This window comes from Myotis yumanensis, unplaced genomic scaffold (assembly GCF_028538775.1).
Source record: "Myotis yumanensis isolate MYYU_CA2020_CCGP unplaced genomic scaffold, mMyoYum1.0.hap1 SCAF_14, whole genome shotgun sequence".
Lineage (NCBI taxonomy): Eukaryota > Metazoa > Chordata > Mammalia > Chiroptera > Vespertilionidae > Myotis > Myotis yumanensis.
This window is the reverse complement of record NW_027223765.1, coordinates 9,672,578-9,694,906: the sequence shown is the minus strand read 5'-3', so window position 1 is coordinate 9,694,906 and position 22,329 is coordinate 9,672,578. Positions and strand designations below refer to the sequence as shown.

General features: G+C 51.4%; 1 protein-coding gene and 1 pseudogene across 1 annotated transcript in view; both read left to right on the top strand.

Annotated features, from left to right (window-relative positions):
- FYCO1 (FYVE and coiled-coil domain autophagy adaptor 1) overlaps window positions 1-20,689 on the top strand; it is a 64,295-nt gene extending 43,606 nt beyond the window's left edge. Inside the window, 4 exon segments of the mRNA XM_070391684.1 lie at window positions 3,320-3,415; window positions 10,406-10,616; window positions 15,902-16,011; window positions 17,249-20,689. Coding sequence (XP_070247785.1) covers window positions 3,320-3,415; window positions 10,406-10,616; window positions 15,902-16,011; window positions 17,249-17,324 — 493 coding nt within the window. The 3' untranslated portion in view covers window positions 17,325-20,689.
- On the top strand, window positions 8,023-9,224 carry LOC138992343 (52 kDa repressor of the inhibitor of the protein kinase-like; annotated as a pseudogene).
- Window positions 20,690-22,329: the final 1,640 nt, after the last annotated feature.

The following is a 22,329-nucleotide window of genomic DNA, read 5'->3' as shown; positions in this document are numbered from 1 at the left end:
AGGTGAGGGGAGAACCGGAGGGGCATGGCAGCCGCCTGCCGCACACTTATCGGGGAAGTCAGGCTACGCTGACCTGCTCGCTCTTCCTCAGCACCTGGCACTCTCGAGCCAGAACTCTAGTTAGGATGTTGGGACCGGGGCTGAGGCCGTCACAGCTGCTGGCAGAAGAGGCTGCCTGCAAGACTTTGGTGGGTGACAGGGCTGTGGAGGGTAAGTTAAAAGATCCTATAAGTTAAAAGATCCTAACAACGGTAGCCTAACCAAAGGGCTAGGGAGGTGTGGGAGGGAGTTGGGTGTGGCCTGCACAGCGTCGCCCCCAGGTGTTGGTTGTGAGAATGGGCCTGCAGGTTTGTCTCTTGTGTCAGACCATAGTTACCAAGTAATCAGAAATCAAAATACCAGAACTGTTCTTCTTCGCTTGGTTTTTAGGCAAAAGGAAATCAGTGACTAAAACAACAACTACTAGGAGTTTACTTTAATCGTAAAATAAAATACCCCAATCCACAAAATGACTCACCCAACCTTGCAAACCGGGCTGTTCACTAGAGTCTCCTGCAGTGACGGGCACGTCCTGGGTCCGTGCTGTCCCCGCACAGTGGCCACTAGCCCGTGTGGCTGCTCAGCACCTGCTGTGTGGCTAATGCAACTAAAGAGTCACATTTTGTAGCTTTAAAATAATTTGGTGAATTTGGGTTTCAATAGCCATAGCTAGTGGCTATCTGTTGGACAGTGCGATTGTAAACCCAAGACCTCTGCCGCTCACAGGGCCCTGCTCACAGATGCAGGCTGCCCGGGGGACTGCAGGACTCTCATCAGTCAGAGCACCACTCCAACTGCTGGGCTCGGCCAGGCAAAGCCGTAGATGGAGCCCCTGAGGAAGACGGTCAGCCAGACCCTCGGGCCATAGGGGCCTTGCAGGCATCCTTTCCTGCCCAGCCCATCCAAACGAGCGGGCCATCTGCTATCCAGCGGTCTGCAAAATTGACATACAGCAATTCAGTAAAAAAGAACCAAGGCATTTTGATCTGTGGGAGGAAAATACTAGAGATTGCAGCTGCAGAAACCAAGCTGGAGGACCCCACCCGGGAACCCTCCTCCAGGCCGTATGAACCCCTGGACTGCATTGCCGGGGACTGCTCAGCATCCACCTCGTCTGTGATCACCACTTTCTTCTTACTTGGTTCTAACTTGGAGCCTTGCCCGGCTGGCGTGGCTCAGTGGTTGAGTGTTGATCTGTGAACCAGGAGGTCATACTTCGATTCCCGGTCAAGGCATATTCCCAGGTTGCAGGCTTGATCCTAGTGTGGGGCATGTAGGAGGCAGCCAACCAATGATTCTGATCTCGATCTCCCTCCCTTCCTCTGAAATTAATAAAAATATATTTAAAAATAAATAAGTAAATTGGTCGTGTCCTCCCTTGGGGGCATTTGAGACAGAAAACTGCCTTAGCCTGAGGCACCTAACCTGGACACTTACTGGGCACAGGCTGTGTGCAGGGCACGTGCCCAGGGATGTCGAGATGAGCACCTCAGGGGGTGGAGCAAGTTGGAAGATACCTGTGGTGAAGACAGGTCCAGCTGGACTGACCGTAGGCTCGGGGAAGTGTGGCATGCCGTCTCCCCACGAGGCTGCTGTGGCTAGCGTTAAGCTCCCAGGGCTGGAGCCTGGCGGGAGGAAGGTCACTTGTGGGCAGTGAGTTTGTCTCGCTCCTTTTCTTAGAAAAGCACGTCAATGACAACAGAAAGAAATGGGCCTGGGAGGGGATAGGCTGCCCCCTGGTGGCTGTGCTTTTGTTCCCTGTCATTCTCACATTTTTTAATCCTTGGGCATCTTCTAACACAGCTGCTTGGACAATTTCTACTACATCTCACAGTGAGAGTACATGTTACCTGACCACCTGGGTGTGGACATGTGTAGACTCCAAATCAGAACAAGAGCCTCATAAAACAATACTGAACCCTCCCCACATGCACTGGTCATTTCCGGTCTGTTTTCCTAATGTTGGCCATAACTTACTCACAACCTACTACGTGGGTTGTGACCCACTGTTTGAAAATCTATTGAAAACTACTCGCTACCTTCCCAACTTCATCGCCCACCCAGGCATTCTCTCCCCTCCTCCCCCCCCAGCTCCCTCTCGCGGGGCCTCAGGCAGGACCAGCAAGGGTCTGAGGCACCTACTCTGGGAATCATCTCCTTGTGGGTTGCTGGGGGTTGTCTGTCGTCATGATGGTCAGAGAGGGGGGAGATGCAGAAAGAGAGGGAACAATAGGTAAGGACATCTTTTGTCCTAAATGTAGGAAGATGGAGAGAACCCACTGCAGTTTTCAGAGTTTGTTTCATCATATGTTATAGATCTTTCTCGTTTACGGTGTTTCCACTTTGGACAAGGATAAAAGCAAATGAAATGAGGTCGGCCTGCATGGCCTTGGGCCCATCTCTCCTCCCCTGGACCCCTGTCTCTTGAGCTGCTTCTTGCAGGGACATTCTGTGATTCTCTTTGTCCCAGGGTCAGAGGTGGGGGATCTGGAAGCCATGGTTAGAAGAACAAGAAGGGAGGAGGGCAGAGCTGGGGCAGGGCCTGGGGGAAATGTAATGGTGAATGACAAGGCTTGCCTTGGTGGCAGCAGGCGAAAGGGCTTAGCCAGCGTCACACAGTCGCAAAGCCAAGACCGGAACTGCCTTGAAGTGATTCCCAACACCCCACCCCGAGCTATGCCACCTCTCTGCCCTGAGCCATAGTGGGCTCCAGTGGGAGGCTGACTGTCCCGCTGGTCATGGGCTGGTGTGAACTGTGCAGAGACAGCCCCAGCCGGGCGCCTGGGCACTCCTGGGTGTCTGGTGATCTAGACACCCCTGGGCGCCCCTAGTGCCAGCCCTCACCACCCCCACGTAGTTGCACCCGAGAGCAGATTCCCACATCCCATGGCCTCAGCACTCCAGCAGTAGGCAGACAGGAGCAAGGTCGGGCAGTGGGAGCTCTGGTGGCAAGCAGGCACGATATCCAGGCTGTCCAAAGGAAGCCAAGAGGTCAGAGCCTCTCTGTAACTCAGCTGGTGTGGGATGGGGGGTGGTCCATGTGTGCATGGTCATCCCGTCCCCACACCCGCGGGGAAGACGTTAGGGAGATCACTGCAGCCCTGTTGTCCTCTCCCACCCAGTGCTCTCTGCCCACAGGGTATGCGGGCCTGTCTCACGACCTCCGGATTGAAGGGTTTCCATGGGGTCTGATATTGGCTACATGACTCCAGCTGTGGGCCTCAGGTAGTGGGCCCCTGTGTGCTGATAGCTAAATGGCTGTATTCTCATGACATTTCAGGGACACCGCATCGAGCTCACTAACCCCTGAGGACACCGAAGACATGGCCCTGGGGCAGGACACAGAAATCTGCTTGCTGAAGTCCGGGGAGCTGATGTAAGTGCCCATCCCCAAGTGGGGCCTCCCGGGACAGTGGGTTCGGGGCAGAGGAACTGACTTCCCAGTGCCGGAGCTGGAAAGCACCCGCAGGCTGACTGGGCACCGGAGGTTGTGCTTTTTTAGGTATAATGCTTGGCCTTTGATAATACAGTGTAATAGTCACCAATCATCCTGCCCAGCCCACACGCAGCTCGGCCAGCAGCTCATATGATCTCAGGGACCTCAAAGCCCACCCAGCTCTGCTCCCCACTTGCTGCTCCATCTTGGACAAGTTACCTAACCTCTCTGAGCTTTAGTTTTAGTTTCCACCCCTGAGGCAACACGTTTTTTCCAGAAAAGGCAGAGTTGAGGAGATGTGACTGGCTCCAGCCTCAGACATTCCTAAGTTGTAGCCCTGAGCTAACGTGCTGCGAAAGAGGCAACCTCGTTCTGGGAAAGAAAAATAGTCCAAACCAGGTCCATCACCCCCAAAAGCTCCCTGTCCCACTTTAAAGTCATCCCTCTCCCATAGCTATGCCCTATGTTCTTTTTTGAAAATAACTTTGTTTTCTTATCATAAACACACTACATTTTCATTGTAGAAAACTAGGAAAATAGAGATAAGTAAATCACATTGACATGTAGCTCTCCAGTCTTTTTATACTTATACACATTTACATAATTTTTACTTAAATATTGTACATTGTATTTTGCAGACTTTTTAAATTTAATATTGCATGTGTATTTCCCCATAGCATTCTTGTTCTCTCCAGTGTTGTGCCCAATGGCTGTGTAACTGCATAATAGTCATTGAATAGATTCAGTCACTCATTCACCGGTGTTTATTCAGTACCTCCCGGGTACGAGGTACTGTTCTAAATCCTTGGAGTACAGCAGTGAACAACACAGAAAAAGATCCCTGCCCTCATGTTCAGCATGTAGTTCAGGAGGGTTGGACAAACTATAAACATGAGTAAGGAGATTATATAATATGTTGCAAGGTAGTTTGCTAGGGGAAAGAAACAGAGAGTCAGGTGAGAGGTCAGGGGAATTTGCAGCTTTAGATGGAGTGACGCCAAGAAGGTTAAGACTTGACAGAGTTGCCATTCAGATATGTGAAGGACCAGCATTCAAGCAGAGAAAACAGTCAGTGCAAAGGCCCTGAGGCAGGATGGTACCGGGCATGTTCAAGGACTAGGGTAAGGGCCAGGGTGGCGGAAGCAGAGAGACCTGGTCAGAGAGGGAATGAGGGCTGGGAGGTCCACATCACATCAGACCTCGCTGGCCATTCTAAGGACTTTGGTTTTTGTCTGAGGGGGAAATGGGAACCCCCAAATTAGGTTTGGAACAGAAGAGTGACTTACTCTAATTTACATCTGAAAAGGGGTCACTCTGGTGTGGAGGGATGACTGTGGAGACCCAGGGCAGAGTAGGGAGACCAGTAGAATTTACATTTATGATGTGAGAGTCCTGTGGACAGGAGGCTTTTATTTGAGCAGAGATAGCAAACCCTTAATTTGTCCTTATTTGCATCTCCTTTGGGGAGACTGGGTATTGTTCTTTACTGAACATATAAAGTCTAGAAAGGTCAAAAACATTAATTAAAGGCACAATCACAATAATGATGCAAGGGACAGTTCTGGAACATAAATTATAAGATAGCCCAGCCTTGGCGGGCTATTCCGTCAGGAAGTGACTACACACGTAATGTAGTAACACTTGATGTTACAAGAAAGACCTCTTCTCCACAATGAACATCTGCCTACTCTCAGATTCTCTGAAAAATGTAAACGTTGGGAAAGGCCTTTTATACCATAATTAGAAATAAAGCTTAGTACATGGAAACACGTTTAATGGAATTCAGTTTTCACAAAGGTGAATGACTCAGATCAGAGCTGTTCTTTTTAAAGCATTTGGGTTTTTAAATCATGGATTAGTCTTCTCGTTAGTGTAGCTTTGGGGAGTGTTTCCATCCATCCCCACAGCTTGGGAGGCAGACAGAACTCTCAGCACCAACACTTGCTGTTCAGTCTTGGGAAAGTTACCTAACCTCTCTGAGCTTTCGTTTCCACCCCCGACGCAACACATTTCCTCCAGGAAAGGCAGAGTTGAGGAGATGAGACTGGCTCCAACCCACCACATCCCAGGCTGTAGCTCTGAGCTACATGCTGCCTCTGGAGTTGCTTGGTACAGGACGGGGCGCCCCCCCCAGTCAAGACAGATAGCATCAAGGAGACTTTCCTATTCAGGTTCATCCTCTTACGTCATCTCCACACCAGGCAAGAGGCAGGTGGCTGTCTCTGTTTGCATATGAGGGGACGGAGGCTGAGGAGAGTCAGCCTACAGCAGTAAGAAGTGAGGCAGGCACCAGAGTCCAGGTCCCTCTGGCTCCACACCTCATTCTTCACATCCCCGCGGGGTCCTGCAGAGGGCCTGCAAGCAGAGGCACTCCCATCACTAGACCCTTCAGATTCTGGAAGAGGCTCGTACCCGCCTCGTGAGAGTTAGAGCCGGGGCACAGCCCCAAGATACGATCCCCGAGGCCATGATATCAGCCCTGCGTTAGAGAGTCGGGGGAGGGATCCCAGACGGCCGTGGAGGAGGTGGAGGTCGCACTCCCCACCTCCCAGGACCAGACTGGCATTACAGCGGAAACAGAACGCCTCACCTGAATAATCAGCTGAGACTAGCAACAGAAGTCTTAAAGCTAAGGATTTACAGAGAAGCCACATTGAGACTGGTAGGAAGGGCAGAGATTCCAAAAGGGCCGCCCCCCCCCCCCCCCGCCCCTGCCCCGCCCTTCAATGGGCACAACTGAAATTCCAGAAGGTTGTCTCAGCTGCCAAGGTTCCCCCAGGAGCGAGCGGTCTCAACCCTACCCCCGGCTCCCCAGCCCAGAGGACCGGAGCCGGGAAAGAGGCACCACATAGCATCTGGCTGTGAAAATCGGGATTCTGTCCTCCTTGGTTTCCTGCTGGAAACTAGGGTGCCCCCTTTAGGATCCAGCACAAAATCTCGTTGGCAGATACTCACCCAGGGCTCCAAAGGAGGGAGGGCGGAGGGACTAGAGTTCTGTGAGGAGAGACTGGGGTTTGTGGCTCCAGGGAGAGAGCTGAAGGAATGGCCACCAGGGTCCTTGCCCTAAGTTTCTCTTGTATTGTAGATGCTATCTTTCTTGGGTGGAGCATCTTCTCCGTCCAGCATCAGCCTGGGGGAAATGCCAAGAGTCCCACCCTCCAGGCTCCCTGTTGTCCAACACAGCAAAGATCACGTCCTGCAGAGGAGTCAGCTGCTTGGGCCCCGAGTGTAGAGGTCCAGACAGGTTCAGGGGGTGTTAGTGACTGAGTGGTGTGGCTCTGGGGTGGGGGCCACACCCCTTACCTTCCCCCAAGACTGACCATTGCCTCCCTCTCACAGGAGAGGCAGAATCTGGGACAGACAGGGTTGTGTGGCTCTAAGATGGTGTCAGTTTTTCCCCTCACACGCCCAAGCAGTGCAGAGCCCTTCACACAGCCAAGCCTTAGTCTGTTTGTGCCTGATAAACTCTGCTGCCTCCCCCTGACGACTCCCTGAAACCCTGCTCCACCACGAAGGTCTGCAGGCACCCAGCAGCTGGCGGCTAGCCGCAGTATACCCCAGGACTTTAGTGAGTGGCCTCAGATCCAGCACTGACCCCGCCTGTATCGGTGATAAACACCACTCACCCCTCCTCCCTGGTGACTCACTAAGGACCTACATCATTCAACCCAGTACTGCCGGAGGCTCTCTTAGTGACGAGCCTAATGGGCAGCCAGAAGGCAGAGGCAAATCTCAGAGTGCCTTGTACCTTTTACTGACCTGCCCCCAGGCTCAGTGCTACTGAATGCCAGCCTTAGTGCACAACTTGGTCCTGCACACGCCCAGGCTCTGCGGAGGCAGCCACAAGCTGTGGGTTGTTTTAAAACTCCAAACAGGTTGCCTAGGGCCAGTCACAGGCAGCACCTGACATTGACCTGCACCAGAGTCCCTCCCACGAGCCACCAGAACCAGCTAGTGACAAGCATCAAACAACTCCAGAGCGGGATCCAATTACCTTCACAAGGGGCACCAGACCCTGCTGAGGAGAATTCTGCTTCGTGTGGTCAACTCCTGCACAGCAGCTCGTACACTGTGGTCAGGGTCAATCCTCGGTTAGCCAGCCTGAGGGTCAGCCCCACATGTGAACAGGCAAATCAGAATTAAGACTCAGTTACAATAGCAGGGCTCCTATAACCCACACAGGGACATTCCTGGAGCACCCAGCTCCAGTGGTCAAGGAGACGGTGCCACTGGGTCACACCTACTACGTAAGACACCCTGTGAAGACTGGGAGACATAGCAGATCTACCTAATACACGGAGACGAACACTAAGAGGTAGCCAAAATGGGGAGACAAAGAAACATGCCCCAAGTGAAAGGACAGGAGAAATATCCAGGAAAAAAAACCCCAAAGGAAATGGAAGCAAACACTCTACCAGATACAGAGTACAAAACAATGGTTATAAAGATGCTCAAGAGGCACCTGTCTTGCCCAGCCAGCTGGCCAGGCTCCCCTTCCCGGAGGAGGCAGAGAGGGGAGCGCTGGGCAGGCCCATGGGCGGGCGATGATGCCGAGCTTCTGCACGGCCTCCAACTGCACACTGAAGAGCATGCAGTCGGATTTGGCCGCCTTCAGGTTCCCGAGGGATCCGGCCAGATGCCAGAAGTGGGTGGAAAATTGTAGGAGAGCAGACTTAGAAGATAAAGCACCTCATCAACTGAATAAACATTATCGATTATGTGCCAGACACTTTGAGACTCCTGTGATCTGTAGAACTAGTCCTTACAGGACAGTTCTTCAAGACAATGCAATACCAACAATATTTGATCTTACCAATCATTTGAACAATCCACATAGTAGACACAGAAAACAAATAAAAGAATTGAGTGAAGATGAAATCAGGACACTGAAACAGAAAAATAATGAGGAGGCATGGACTCCGGCAAAAAAAAGAGGGAAGGATATTGTGTGTAGAAGTAGAGTGGCTTGAAACAGGGTGCCAGGTTTGAGGAACTACATTCATTTTGTTGTTGGAGCTTTTAAAACCCATGATGTTGACAAAACTTCTGAACAGGAACAAAAACATAAAGAAATCTACAACAGCAATGCTCAGAACTCCAGTGCAGAAGAGGGTGGAGAACAGGATGAAGACATTTTACCTTTAACCCTTGAAGAGAAGGAAAACTAAGAATACTTAAAATCTTTATTTGAGATTTTGATTCTTACGGGAAAACAAAACATACCTCTATGGACACGAAGCTGATGAAATCCCAGAAGGTCTCTTTACTCTTGATAACTTTCAGGCACTGTTGGAGTGCCCGATAAGTTCTGGGGAAGAGGTTCTGAGAAAGCGCTTTGAGACAACAGCAGTCCACACGCTGTTCTGTTCAAAAGCACAGCAGAAGCAGGTGCTAGAGATCTGTGAGAGCTGCATGCGGGAAGAAACACTCGGGGAAGTGAGAGACTCGCACTTCTTTTCGATTATCACTGACGACGTAGTGGACATAGCAGGGGAAGAGCACCTGCCCGTGTTGGTGAGGTTTGTTGATGAAGCTCATATCCTGAGAGAGGAATTTGTGGGTTTCCTGCCTTATGAAGCTGATACTGAAATTTTGGCTATGAAATTTCACACTACGATAACTGAGAAGTGGGGATTCAACATGGAATATTGTTGTGGCCAGGCTTACACTGTGTCCAGTGGATTTTCTTGCCAGGCTGTCTACACAACAGATTGGTCTGTTTTATCCTGTCTTTTTCCATGACTGTATCTACTGCCTCATCTTGATTTATAAGCAAAACCTAGAAAACCTACAAAAAAATGTGTTTTGTCGTTTATCTAGGAATAACACAGAAAATATTCTATTATTTTTGGTGAAGAAAGTCAATTTTGTACAGTTTATTTTGACATAAATAAAATGTGAATTTGTTTTTTTAAAAAAAGATGTTCAAGAAACTTAGTGAGAACTTCAACCGCATGAAAAAGGACATAGAAACCATAAAAAAGGACCAGTGAGAAATGATTAATACAAAAATGTGAAATGAAGAATATAGTATAAGAAATAAACAGTCAGCCCTAACCGGTTTGACTCAGTGGATAGAGTGTCAGCCTGCAGACTAATAGGTCCCAGGTTCGATTCCAGTAAGGGCATGTACCTTGGTTGCGGGCACATCCCCAATGGGAGGTGTGCAGGAGGCAGCTGATCAATGTTTCTCTCCCATTGATGTTTCTAACTCTATCCCTCTCTCTTCCTCTCTGTAAAAAATCAATAAAATATATATTTTTTAAAAAAGAAACAGTCAGTTAGATGAAGTAGAGGTTTGAATCAGCAATTTGGAAGACAAGGTAGCAGAAAATATCCAATCAGTGCAGCAAAAAGAAAAGAATTTAAAAGATAAAAATGAGGATACTTTAAGGAAATTTTGGTACGACATGAAATATAATAACATCTGCATCATAGGGGTACCTAAAGGAAAAGTGAAAGAACAAGGGTTTGAGAAACCTATTTGAAAAAATAATAAGTGAAAACTTCCCTAATCTGGAGAAGGTAAACAAAACATAAGTCCAGGAAGTGTAGAGAGTCCCAAACAAGACGAATCCAAAGAGGCCCACACCAAGACCCATCATAATTAAAATGGCAAAGATTAGAGACAAAGAGAGAATATTAAAAGCTGCAAGAGAAAGGCAGTTAGTTACCTATAAGGGAGCTCCCATAAGATTGTCAGTTGATTTCTCAACAGAAACATTTCAAGCCAGAAGGAATTGGTACGAAATAGTCAAAGTGATAAAAATCAAGGCTCTACAACCAAGACTATGTTGCCCAGCAAGGCTATCATTTAACATTGAAGAAGAAATAAATAGCTTCCTAGACAAGAAAATGCTGAAGGAGTTTATTACCATTAAATCAGTTTACCCATGTTGATCAGGTCCCTCTCTTCATTTGTTTTTTTAGGGTAAAATTGCCCTTCACAGTGGATGAGATTGCCAGCTTTGGGGAGGGTAGCAGGGAGCTGTTTGTGAGGTCCAGTACCTACAGCCTCATCTCCATCACCGTGGCCGAGACCGGCCTCACCATCAGCTGGGTCTTCTCCTCCGACCCCAAGAGTATCTCCTTCAGCGTGGTCTTCAGGGAGGCAGAGGACACTCCGCTGGATCAGTGCAAGGTAAGGAGGCCAGCTCCTTGCCAGTGGGCCCGGGCTCACATCAGGACGCCTGGCCAGGCCCTCCCTACAGCAGGGCCAGGGCCGTCCTGCCTTCTGCTGGGCAGGCCTCTCTTGAAATGTTCCGGGCCCCAGCTGTGAGAGGGACACGGAGAGAAACCAGGGTGGGAGAGCCCTCTGGCTGCATCACAGAGCAGGCACGGCGCCTGGGCTTGCCCAGCTTGGGAAAGGAGAGACCTGAAGCTCAGGAGAGCGGTCTTCAAATGTCTGAAGGTCACTCCTTTGTCAGACAGCTTCAGTCTGACCTTCAGATAGATTGGTAGTTGAAACGTTGAGGAATGCAGACGGATGGCTCAATGTAAGGATTATTTTTTAACAGAGTCGTGCAGAGCAAAAAGTATCACTGTGAGATCACCATCTCCCAAGATCCCTACATCTCACCACAAAACAGCCACTGTCACTTGGGTTGGTTGGGCTTGAAATCTTCACGCCAGAGACCAGTTCATACGCTCCTGAGACATCCTAAGCTTGCAATATTGATGGTGGTCTGGACCACAGTTCTCAACCGGGGCCTCACGTTAGAAACAGCTGGGGAGCGTCTTTAAACCCTCCCCAAGGCCACTCCCCGGACCACGAAGTGAGGTCCTCGTGTGGCAGGGGCACAGACATCCCTAGTGATTGCAGTGAGCGGCCAGGTTGAGGGCCACGGGGCTGGATCAAGGGGAGGAAGTCAGAGTGCAGAGGGTGGGGTGGAATTTGGGACACGAGCAGGTGAACAGGACCCGTGGTGGCGATTGAATGTGGGGTGAGGAAGAAGGTCAGGGTGCAAGGGACAATGGATGAGAGCTGGTTTGGGTAAAAATCCCAGTTCTGTTGGAATCACTGAGTGGAGGGAATGGTGAGGACAGTCAGCCACGCTGAATGGGAGCTGGGGTGGATCCCGGGCCTTAATATGGTTGCCAAATCTCCATTTTCCAAAATTGCAAGAAACAGGATAGAGAAGAGCAATTTGGGGTGCTCTGGGGGGCTCGGGGTAGGGGTGGGAAGGCCCCCGAGCTGAAGGCAGTCTCGTTCATTCTTATCTGAACACTGCTCTGCCCTCTCATCATTTTGGGGGCTGACAGCCATGCCACCTACCTGGCTTTGGGGCACTTCTTCCTGAGAGGTGGCGATGCCCCAGCCCGGAGGTCCTGGAGCCTGTGGTCTGAGAGTGGACCCAGGGCCACCTGCCAACTGGGCACCGGGAGGGTGGAGTCTTGCTCTGTGGGGCAGGTCTTCGTCCGGTTTGCAGATAAGCAAGCTTAGGTGCGCAGTGACTTGCCTGTGTGGTTGGTTGAGCAGCAGTGATACCGATGCACTTACCAGCTCCGCCCTGACCCTGCTGCACAGCCAAGAGCTTATACCAGCACCTTTGCTGTTCACCCTCCCGGTCCCCAGGCCCACCAAGCGCCTAGCACTGCAACCACCCAGATTAACACTGTGGGTGTTTGTGGCCGGGAGGGAGGAGGTGACTAAATCAGATGTCCAGACCTTTGCCATTCCACCTGCCCACATGTGGCTGAGCCCTGGGTCTCTCCCCTTCCCAGTCACTCACCTGCCACACCTGTGTGGTTCGTACCAGGAATCACGCCTCCTCTCTGGCTTCCAGGTGCCTTCCTGGGTTATGACCACCATTGTCTTTCCCACAGTGGACGCCAGGGGGCAGAAGAAGCCCATCTACGGGGGAAGAGGCAGGGTGTGAGCTGGGTGCTCAGTTGCTCCTCTGCCTTCACAGGCCCCTGTCCCCAGCCAGCTGTAGGTGGAGGTGGTTATTTCTACCTGAGGTCCCCAAACAAACAGATGTCACCATGGGGAAGGTCCAGCACACGTCCTCAGCATCTGTCCTGTGTGGCCCCCTGACAGCCTGGGTCTTACGAGAAACAACGGGTGCAGTGTGATTGTGGAGGTGCAGACACAGGAAGTGTGCTCATGCTTGCAGTCTGTTCACAACCATTTGTTGAGCTTCTGCTCTGTACTGGGCTCTGTGGGGCCCGTGGGATCAGCCCTTGAAGAGCTCACAATAGAACCAGAGCCCCTAGTGAAAAGGCAGCCATGATTCACGGGGTGAGTGTCATAATCAGAGGGAGTGGGCACTGTGGTCACCTAACCCAGCCTGGGGGCCAGTGATTGGAGCAGGAGACCCTGGGCCAAACCAAGAGAAGCATATGGGGCCATGGGTTAGAGAAGTGTCCAGGCAGGAGCAGCACAGCAGAAGGCCGGCCCCGACTCTGGTGGCACCGGTCAGAGACACACACACCCTTGCCTCACCCTCTCCAGGGTGACTTCCTCCATGCCTGGACACCGAGCTTAGAGTCTGAATTTGGGAAGGCACTTGTTAAAGAAACAGTACACCAGGAACTCGAGGCTACCCTTGTGAGGACACAGGCTTGGCCAGAGAAGCTCGATGGCCACCTAGGGCCACAGAGGGAGTCAGGGGAGGAACCGGAACTGGGAACAGGACCTTTAAATTCTTACTTTTTAAAAAAATATATTTTTTTATTGATTTCAGAAGGGAGAAGGAGAGATAGAAACATCAATGATGAGAGAGAAACATTGATCGCCTGCTTCCTGCACCACCTTCCCCAACCACCCCCAAATACACTGGGGATTGAGCCTGCAACCCAGGCATGTGTTCTGACTGGAAATCGAACCGTGACCTCCTGGTTCATAGGTCGATGCTCAACCACTGAGCCATGCCAGTCAGGCTAACGTCTTACTTTTTAAATAGCTTTATCGAGATATCACTCAGCATTTAATATGTACAAGTCATTGGGGTTTTGTTTTGTTTTTAGGTTTATTCACTAAGTTTTGCAACTACCACCACTGTCTACTCTGATACCATTTTTATCACATCCCCCCAAAATATGGACCCACTAGCAGTCCCCTCTAATCTCTACCCAGCAGCCACCAGCTCATTCTCACTATGGGCTTGCCTATGCTGGACATTTCATGTGAATGGAATCGGACAGTATGTGGCCTTTTTAACTGGCTTTTTCCATTTAGCATAGAACCTTGCTTTGAACCAGGACCCCAAGACACCGGAGCCCATAGAAAGATCAGTTAAACCAATGTGGACTGTTTTACAGACACATCACCTGCATCAGGGCATGGCCACTCAGGCATGGGGGCCAAGGAGGTGTCCCCAGACATCACCGCCGAGCCCTGTCTCCGGTTTATGCCATTATCGTCCCGTCACCTCAACTGCATGAGCTCTGACACCAGAGCAATTATGAGTCTCCCCTAGACGTCTTGATGTATTTATTTAAAGTAATGAAGAGTCTTATTTTAAATGTATCCTCTTCAGAGGACCTGCCTTAACGATCCCTTGGTTGTTGCTTTGTCGTCAAGGCTGTGACTGTAGGTAGGAGATGCAGGGCGCACAGGTGTCCCTGTAGAAAGGGCAGGCTTTCTGCCCAGCAGCTCCTTCCTACCTGTGCTTGCAGGAGGCCTCAGGCCAGGCTCAGAAGTTTTAGGTCATGGACCACATCCATGACCTAACCACCCCAACCACTCGGCTCCCCGGGGACCTCAGACCCCAGTGGAATTAGAATATTATCGAACATGAATGAAACTTAACGAGATAATGTGCAGAAGTAGCTGCCTCAGAGCCCACACATAGTAGGTCCTCATGTATCTCTGTCCCCTCCAGGCTTGTCTTGGGCCCATCCCACACCCTCACCACCAGCAGCCTCCAGCCAGAGCGAATGTACTGTGGTGTCAGGAACACCCAGGCACTCTCTCCTATGCCTTCGGGATCTCCCTTTTGATTTCTCTTTTACTCGTGTGTGATTTAGAGTGTGTGATGTCATTTCCAAGTATTTGGGGATTTTGCAGAAATCTATTCATTTTGTTATTTAATCCCATTGTCAGAAAACACACTTTGTATAACTTGAATCCGTTTAGATGTAAGTTGTTTGTTTGTTTGTTTTACAGCCTAATAGAATACCTGTTGAATGTTCCAAGTGCACTTGGAAAGAATGTGTTTTCTGCTATTGTTGGGTGGCATTGTTCTATAATTATCAATTAGGTCAAATTGTTGATAGTGTTGTGCAAGTATTCCATTTCTTTTCTTTTTTTTAAGTTTGCATTTTTTATTGATTTTTAGAGAGAGGGGAAAGGAGAGATATCATTGAGAGAGGGAAACATTGATCGGTTGCCTCCCATACAGGCCCTGAGCAGGGATCGAACCCTCAACCTTTCAGTGTTCAGGACGTTGCTCCAACCCACTGAGCCACACTGGCGAGGGCCTATTTTCTTATTGAGTTCCTGTCTACTTATCCCCTCAATTATTGAGAGATACTGAAATATCCAACTATAATTGTGAATTTATTTTATTTCTCCTTGTAATTATACCTTTTTTTTTTTTTTTTTTTTTGCTCTATGTGTTTTGAAGCTGTCATCAGGAGCATAAATGTGTAGGATTATGTCCTCTTGATGAATTGACAACTTTATCATCATAAAATTATCCCTGGTCTTATTCTTTAATATAATATTCACTTTGATATTAATATAGTCAATCCAGCTTTCTTTTGACTAGTGTAGCATGGTACATCTTTTTACATCCTTGTACTTTTAACGTATTTGTATATTTACATTTAAATAGCATTTCTTATAGGTGTGATGGGGTTGGGTCTTGATTTTATCCAACCTGATCATCTCTGCCTTTTAATTGGGATGTTTAGACTATTTACATTTAATGTGATTATTGATGAGATTAGGTTTGCGTATACATCTTCCTGTTTGTTTTCTGATTGTCCTCTCTGGTGGTTGTTTCCTTAGCAGTGAGCTAAGGCTCGTCCTGTTCTCTCAGAGATCCCTGACCTTCATTGCCTATGTCCAGTATCTTGAAAACTGCTGCTTTGTATGAAACTGGGGCCAACAGGAAACAGCCAGGCAGACGGATTTCACCTAGAATGAGCCCCAGCTTCCTAAAGCCAGAAAGGGGCTGCTTCTGCAGATGGTGGGCGTTCCGGCACTGGCCATGGTCAGAGGGGGCTGGGGTCTACTCCTTTGGGGTGTTGACCAGTTCATGATCTGGATGAAACTCATACCTACCCCTGCGACAAGTTATCACCAAACCATGGCGTGTGGAAGGCACCCCACTACCCCTAGGGGCTGATCCCAGCCCAGCTCAGCTCTGACCTCAGACAGGACACTGAGTTTCCTCCCCCCAAATAAAGGGTCTTCCCAGAGGGTCCATGGGGCCCTTTCAGCCTCTGATGGTTTTCCTTACCTGCTTTTCCACCCAGGTCCTCATTCCCACCACCCGATGCAATTCCCACAAGGAGAACATCCAGGGCCAGCTCAAAGTCCGCACACCAGGCATCTACATGCTCATCTTCGACAACTCCTTCTCCAGGTAGGGGCCTCCTCATGCATCAGCATCCGGACCACCCACCTGCCACCTGGTCTCAAGAACAGAGGTGGACACTGAAAATAGATTAATTAATTATCATTCCTTTATTATTAAGAGTTCTTTGATTTTAGACCCCTATACTACAGTGTTCCAATGTGTTGCCAGTTTTATGAACACACAAGCTGATACTTACAGCCTTACTACATGTCGAGTATGTTCTCAGCCCTCCACACTCACGGACTCACTTCTGCCCCACAGCATCCCCAGGTAGTAGGGACCATCTCTCTCCTAATGTTACTGCTAAGGGCTGAGGACCAGGGGGAAACGAGTGACAGTCCCAAGTCACACAGCTAGTGATGGGGCCAGATTTGAACACAGCTGGCCAGCTCCAGGCTCTGAACTCAACCGACATGCTCTCCTGCCTCTCTGATGTCCAAGTTCCCCATGTCCAGGCCACAGAAAGGCTCAGTAAATACAGTGGAAGGATTCAGTGGGTGGGTGGGTGGGTGAAGTGACAGATTGTTGAAAGAGAGAGGGATAAAAGAATGACGGCTAAAGCTAGGGATAAACAGGATAGAACTGTGGGGCGAAGTCCCTGGCCTGCTTGTCAGGGAGCAGGGGCTTCGTGTGCTGCCTCTGGGAAGCCCTGTATCAAAGCAGCAGGTCCAGGTCCAGGAGTGGAGGGGTTGGGGGGTGAGATGGCAATGTAGGGAGATATAGCTTGAAGGGCAGCCAAGGAAGGGCGTGGGAGAGGACCGGCATTGATGAGCATCGCCCATAAGCCAGGGCTCGTGGAGACATGAGACGGGAGCTCCAGTTATGGCCACCTATCCCTTTGATGTCTTCTGGCTCCAGCATAAGCCCTTAATTGGGGCTGCCTCTTAGGAGACCTGCCTGATCAGCACGCAGCCACGTCTCTTCTGTGTGGTGCCCAAGCTGGTGGCCACATCCCCCATCCTGGGCCCCCTTCCCAATCCACTTGGGTTTTCAGCAGAATAACTGGGTAGAGCACTCTGAAAGTCCATGGTGATGTTCATGGTGATGTCCCAGGGCCCCTGATTCTTTGCAGACACAGAGCTCAGCTGGCCAGACAGGAAATTGGGTGCGGCCCAGGCCTCTGAGCAGAGGTCCCCTCAAAGGGCTCTCTCTGCCAACCGGCACCCTCGCCCTCCAGGCCCCTGCAGCCTCGGCCTCTCGGCTCTCAGGGTAACACCCTCCATGTCCATCTCTGTTTCCTCAGGTTTGTCTCCAAAAAAGTATTTTTCCACTTGACGGTCGACCGGCCCGTGATCTACGATGGGAGTGATTTCCTGTAGCCTCCGCACCTGGATTTCAGCAGTTTCACTTCACCCACAGGAAACACTACTCTCTCACCTGCCACATAAAACACTAAAACAAAAACAACAAAAACAGTCCAGCCACTCCAAAGCTGATCAACTATGCAACTCAACAACACCCTGGCTGCTCTCCTGGCTGCATGGGCCGGGCAGCGTGCACTCAGCCCGCAGCTCAGCTCCCAGGGGCTCACGCAGCCTTTCCCTCACTGCCTCGCCCCCGAAGGGGCACTGCCGGAGACCTCACCACTCCTGAGCACAGTTGGTTCCAAGCCTCCTGGGGAGTTTCACAGGCCAGAGGTGGTACCTACCTCTGCCCATGGAAAGAGTTGCCCTGCTCTGCCAGCCTGGCCCGGCATCCTGAGAGACCATGAGCCAGATGCCCTTGCCGGACCCGGTGAGGCCTTGGGTCCCAGGGTCATCATGAGAGTCAGGGTGCCAGGGGCCCTCACGAGACCTCAACCAGCCTCCTCCGGCCATGTTCCTGTCCCTTCCGCCCCAGTAAGTTTGGCGTTGCTCCCACACTCAGCAATTCCAGAGCCCCTCCAACTGCCCGTTCCTCCTGGGCCTTCTGCTGGGCAATTCTGTCCACGAGCAAAGCCCTTCATCACCCAGGCCTCTCAGATCTCCCCTAAGAATCAGAACTGAAAGTAATCCAGGGAACAGAACCCACCACACTCAGAGCCTGCGGAAGCCACCCCATACAGACGGTGAAAGCCCAACACCGATTAACACCAATCTGTGACCAGAGAGCAGGCTCGTGCTTGGCCTGCAGGTCCCACTTCTTGGCTGATGGCCTTCACTTATACAAATAGGAGCTGCCTCGCATGCAGATACATTTACTAATGATCATAATCGGGATGAGAACCACTTTCAAAAACAGGGGCCTTCTTAAGTCTTAGGTAACTCACGTGTAAACAGGCACGACTCATGAATCTGCTCTGTTCACCATTTGGTCCCGATTCCCTGGCACCACTTGCCCACTTCCTGCTGCTCAACCCGAACCTGATGCCCAGGAGCCACCTACCCTGAGGCAGATGTTTCCTTTTCCTGGTCTCTGGCCCTTTGCTTCGCCCACCGCAGAAGCTCAACTTTGATGGCCTCTGTGCCTGTTCAGGGGGGCCAGCCGCCTGTAGCCAGGGCCTCGGTCCTTCCTGCTGAGCAGAACATCTGACGAGGCAGCCCACGCTGACCGGGGCTGAGGGAGAGAGCGCTGGGCCCCGGCAGCCCTCTGTCATCCATGAGCCTGGCCTCACTGGTTCTGAGAACTTGAGGCTGGGTCAGGGCCCCCCACTAAGAGCAGCACCGACCCCACTGTGCCCCAGCAGAGCACTCCTGGGGCAGGGGTTGGAGGAAATGGCTACTGCAATGGGCTCAGACCCCTCGTTCAAGCAGGAGACTGGGCACTTGGGTTCGTTTAAGTGGAGCGTGGGGAACGGTGACCAACCTTCCGGAGAAAAGCTGGGCCTTGTGGGGTTCGTTTAAGTGGAGCGTGGGGAATGGTGAACAACCTTCCGGAGAAAAGCTGGGCCTTGTGCTCTCTCCTTGGAGCCACCAGAGCTCTAGCATCTACGGCCAAGGGCCTGGTGGCACCCTGCACCAGAACCACACAGCATGTGCTTGTCCTCAGTTGTGCCACAGCCCGAGACTGAAGGCTTCAGAGCTCGTTGTTCTGCCTGTGAATCCATCCCCTCCCCCCTTCCAGGAAAGCATAATAGAAAGTAGCTGCTCACGTGAAAGAAACTAACAGTTAATGGAGAACGCAGGGCAGTCTGGGATCTGGTGAGAGCTTAGCTTTTGCAGGATCCCAGGAACCAGCATCTAGTGAATAGCTGACAGGGTTCCTGTGAAAGGCCTGGGACATTCTATTCATGAGGTCCTGCTGCAGCTTTAAGACCACTTGGCCTGTCAACCCAGAGCCACCCCTGGGGAGCAGGGACCCTTCATGGTGAGCACCCCTGGAGCCTTGACTGCAGTTGCAAAAGGGCCTTTGGTGGTGGGAGGACTGTCCGATCGATCCCCAGGTCATGGCCGTCCCCTGTAGCATATTTGTGTTGGATGCACTCCTGTCCGTTACTTTGCGTGTGAGCTCGGGTTTGCTGTGCACTCTGCAGCTGGAGACCGCCTTGCCTCCTGAGGTGTGGCAACAGCTTTATCATTCTAAGCAGGGTCCCAGCTTTACTGAGGCTTTGGGGTTGGGGTACTTTTAAAATGCAAATGACAATGAAGACCCAGCGAAGGTGGTAGCCCAGCCAGTAGACAAAATGGCACTAGAAATCAACAAGGAGGAAACACCTTGAGGTCCCAGCTCTGAGTAAGTCACTTCTTTTTTGATATTGATGCTGGCTGGCTTGTTCACTACGGCCTCAGAAGCCACCACTAATCTAGCACCCTGAGCGCAAGGCCTGTCAGGAAGCGGGTTTGGGTGAAGTGTGGCCTCTACAGAGCCCACCGCACTCAGGTCGACAACCAGGGGCAGACAAATTCTCCAGCAGGAACCTGGAACGGGAAAACCCCATGGGGTTTGGGAAGTGGAAAGAAGCCTCATACTGTGACTCAAAAATGAAGGGGATGGTTTCTCCAAACATGTTCGTTGTCACCAACCTAACGCGGTGAAGCCATTTCACTCATGAAAGGAAGTCCCCCGGCTGAGGATGAAACTCAGTCTGTGGCTTATGGTGCCGATTAGATGTCCACTGCTACACTCTCAGGACTGTCATTTCCTAAGTCTGTGTTGGTAACTCCCTGTGAGAACCCCGTCCTGGGCGGGGGTTGAGAATTAGAGCAGAGAAGCCCTTTGTGGTGCTCAGAGCCGAGGGTCGCCCTTCACAGCCACTGCTGTCAGCTGTCCACCTTACAAAACTCCCAAAAGGCGCTTTTTAGTGGAACTTTGGGTAAGTTTTTCTCATTTCACTGTGACTCAAGGAAGTGGGAAAAAACTGAATAAAGCCTTTTCCCTCTTAATCACTTTAAAAATAATGAACCATATCTTTAAATATCGGGAAGCATTTTAATAAAAAGGCTTCCATAGAACCTGGTTATCCAGAGATGCTCTTGCCTGGTGGCTACAGAGCAACACCCGGGCCTCAGGTGCACGGCTTCTGAGCGGAATTGCACTTTCATCGACTAACCCTCAGTCCTCGTGGCCTCATGGGATAGTGGGCCTGGGCACCCGGTTCATTCTGACCTGCCAAAGAATTACCCAGAAGCACATCAAATGCCAACACCCCACCTGCACAGTGGGGGTGAGAACCTTTTGTATCCCCAAACATTTCTTTACAGCCTCTGCTGTACCGTTTGGAAGTGTATTTTTAATCTCAGGATTTGAATAAACACTATGACATTGAGGATGGTGTCATCTTTAATTCCATTGGGACGTAAGGCACACAGTGAAGTTACCCAGACCAGAGTCAGGTTAAGCCGCCTTGCTGGGAGATTGGCTCTGAGAAGTCCAGCACGGCCTGATCTCTGGATACTTCCCAGCCCACTCGGGCGGGTGTTGAGACTTGCCTGGGCCAATCCCCATTCCAGCCCACCGCCCTCCACCAGGCAAGCTGCCCTCGGCTCACATGTCCCAGCCCTTCCACGGTACAGCGCTGTGAGCAAGGGCGGGCGTCTGATTTACCAGAAGAGTGGGGTGGGGAGGTCATGGATGGCTTAAAACCACAATGAGTCCACCATGGTACAGGCCGGGCAGCTGGCAGAGGGAGGAGTGCAGGCTCTAGTGGGGTCAGGCCCGGGGCGGTGTCCCAGTCACCCCTGGACCAGTCAGATTGAGGTCAGGCTGGGCTGTCCACATCTGGGGATGCCAGAGCTCCTTCCCTTGGTCTCCCTGTGCCTCATAGAACACCTCCCAGCCCCCTTCCCTGCAACCCTCCCCATTCTCCCGTGGCCTTCCCTTTATTCAGCCGTTTCAGAGTAACTTTCTGCATCTGTGTGCTCCCTGGCTCCGTTCATCCCCCCCCCCCCCCCCTTTCCCTCACTCTCACAGCATTGAGCACTGCCAGGGTGATCCAGTTACTGAATCCTCAGGGACTGGCCAATCACTGGTCGGTCCCTATGCCTTGGTCAGCTGTAAGCCCTCAGCAATGCCATTGGCAAACTTGGTGAGGGACAGAAGCTCCTGGAACTCCCTTGGCCTACGAGAGGTTTGGAGAGGGTGCAGGTGAGGTGAGCAATCAGTGGCTCCTCCCCCTGTCCTCCCTCTTGTTATGTCCTCAATCCAAGCCTCACTCTGTCCTACGACCAGCCTGAAGTAACGGAAGATTGGTTCATCCAAGCACCCGAAACAGCACAGAGGAGGGGTCTCTGTAGCTGGAACAGTCCCTCTAGAGGCCTGGTGGCTTTGCGGGGTGGGGGCTGGAACGAGAGCCGAGACACAAATGTACGTGCTGTGTCTGGGGCTGGGATCTGGGGGCCTCCATGTCAGAATCCCCATCGCACCTCCCCCACCCGCTAAAGCACCACGCAGCCCAGGACGACCTAAGTCTGCCCCAGGTTTTCCAAGGCCCATGCTTGCTCCCAGGCTCCTGGCCAGCTCAGTGCCAGCTCCGTGGCACGTGGAGGGACCACGCCTCCTCAGGCCACGTGCGTCCCTTGGTGCTGGGGGATGTGGCGACCCCCAGGTGACTCAGAAGGACACTCAGCAGGGTCAGCCCTCTCGGTTTGAAGATGCGTGGGAAAAATCTGGCGAGAGGAGCTCGCCGCCCACACATATCTGAAAAGCCAAATAGATAGTGAAACCGGTCGCCCCAGAGGAGAAAACGGACTTTTTTTGAGGGAGCAGTTGAAGCTGAAGCCATAAAAAGGCAGGGGGAGGGCACAGCTGTTCTGAAAGCCGTTCAAAGTGGGTGAGGGTTGAAAGAAAGGTCAGCCTTTTGCTTTTCCCACGCCCCGGGCTCCTGGGGGAAGATGGTAAAGCCGAGCAGAAGCGCGATGGCCAACCTCGGCCTCTGATGTGTGTCTCCTCCCTCCCCGCCGCCGAGCC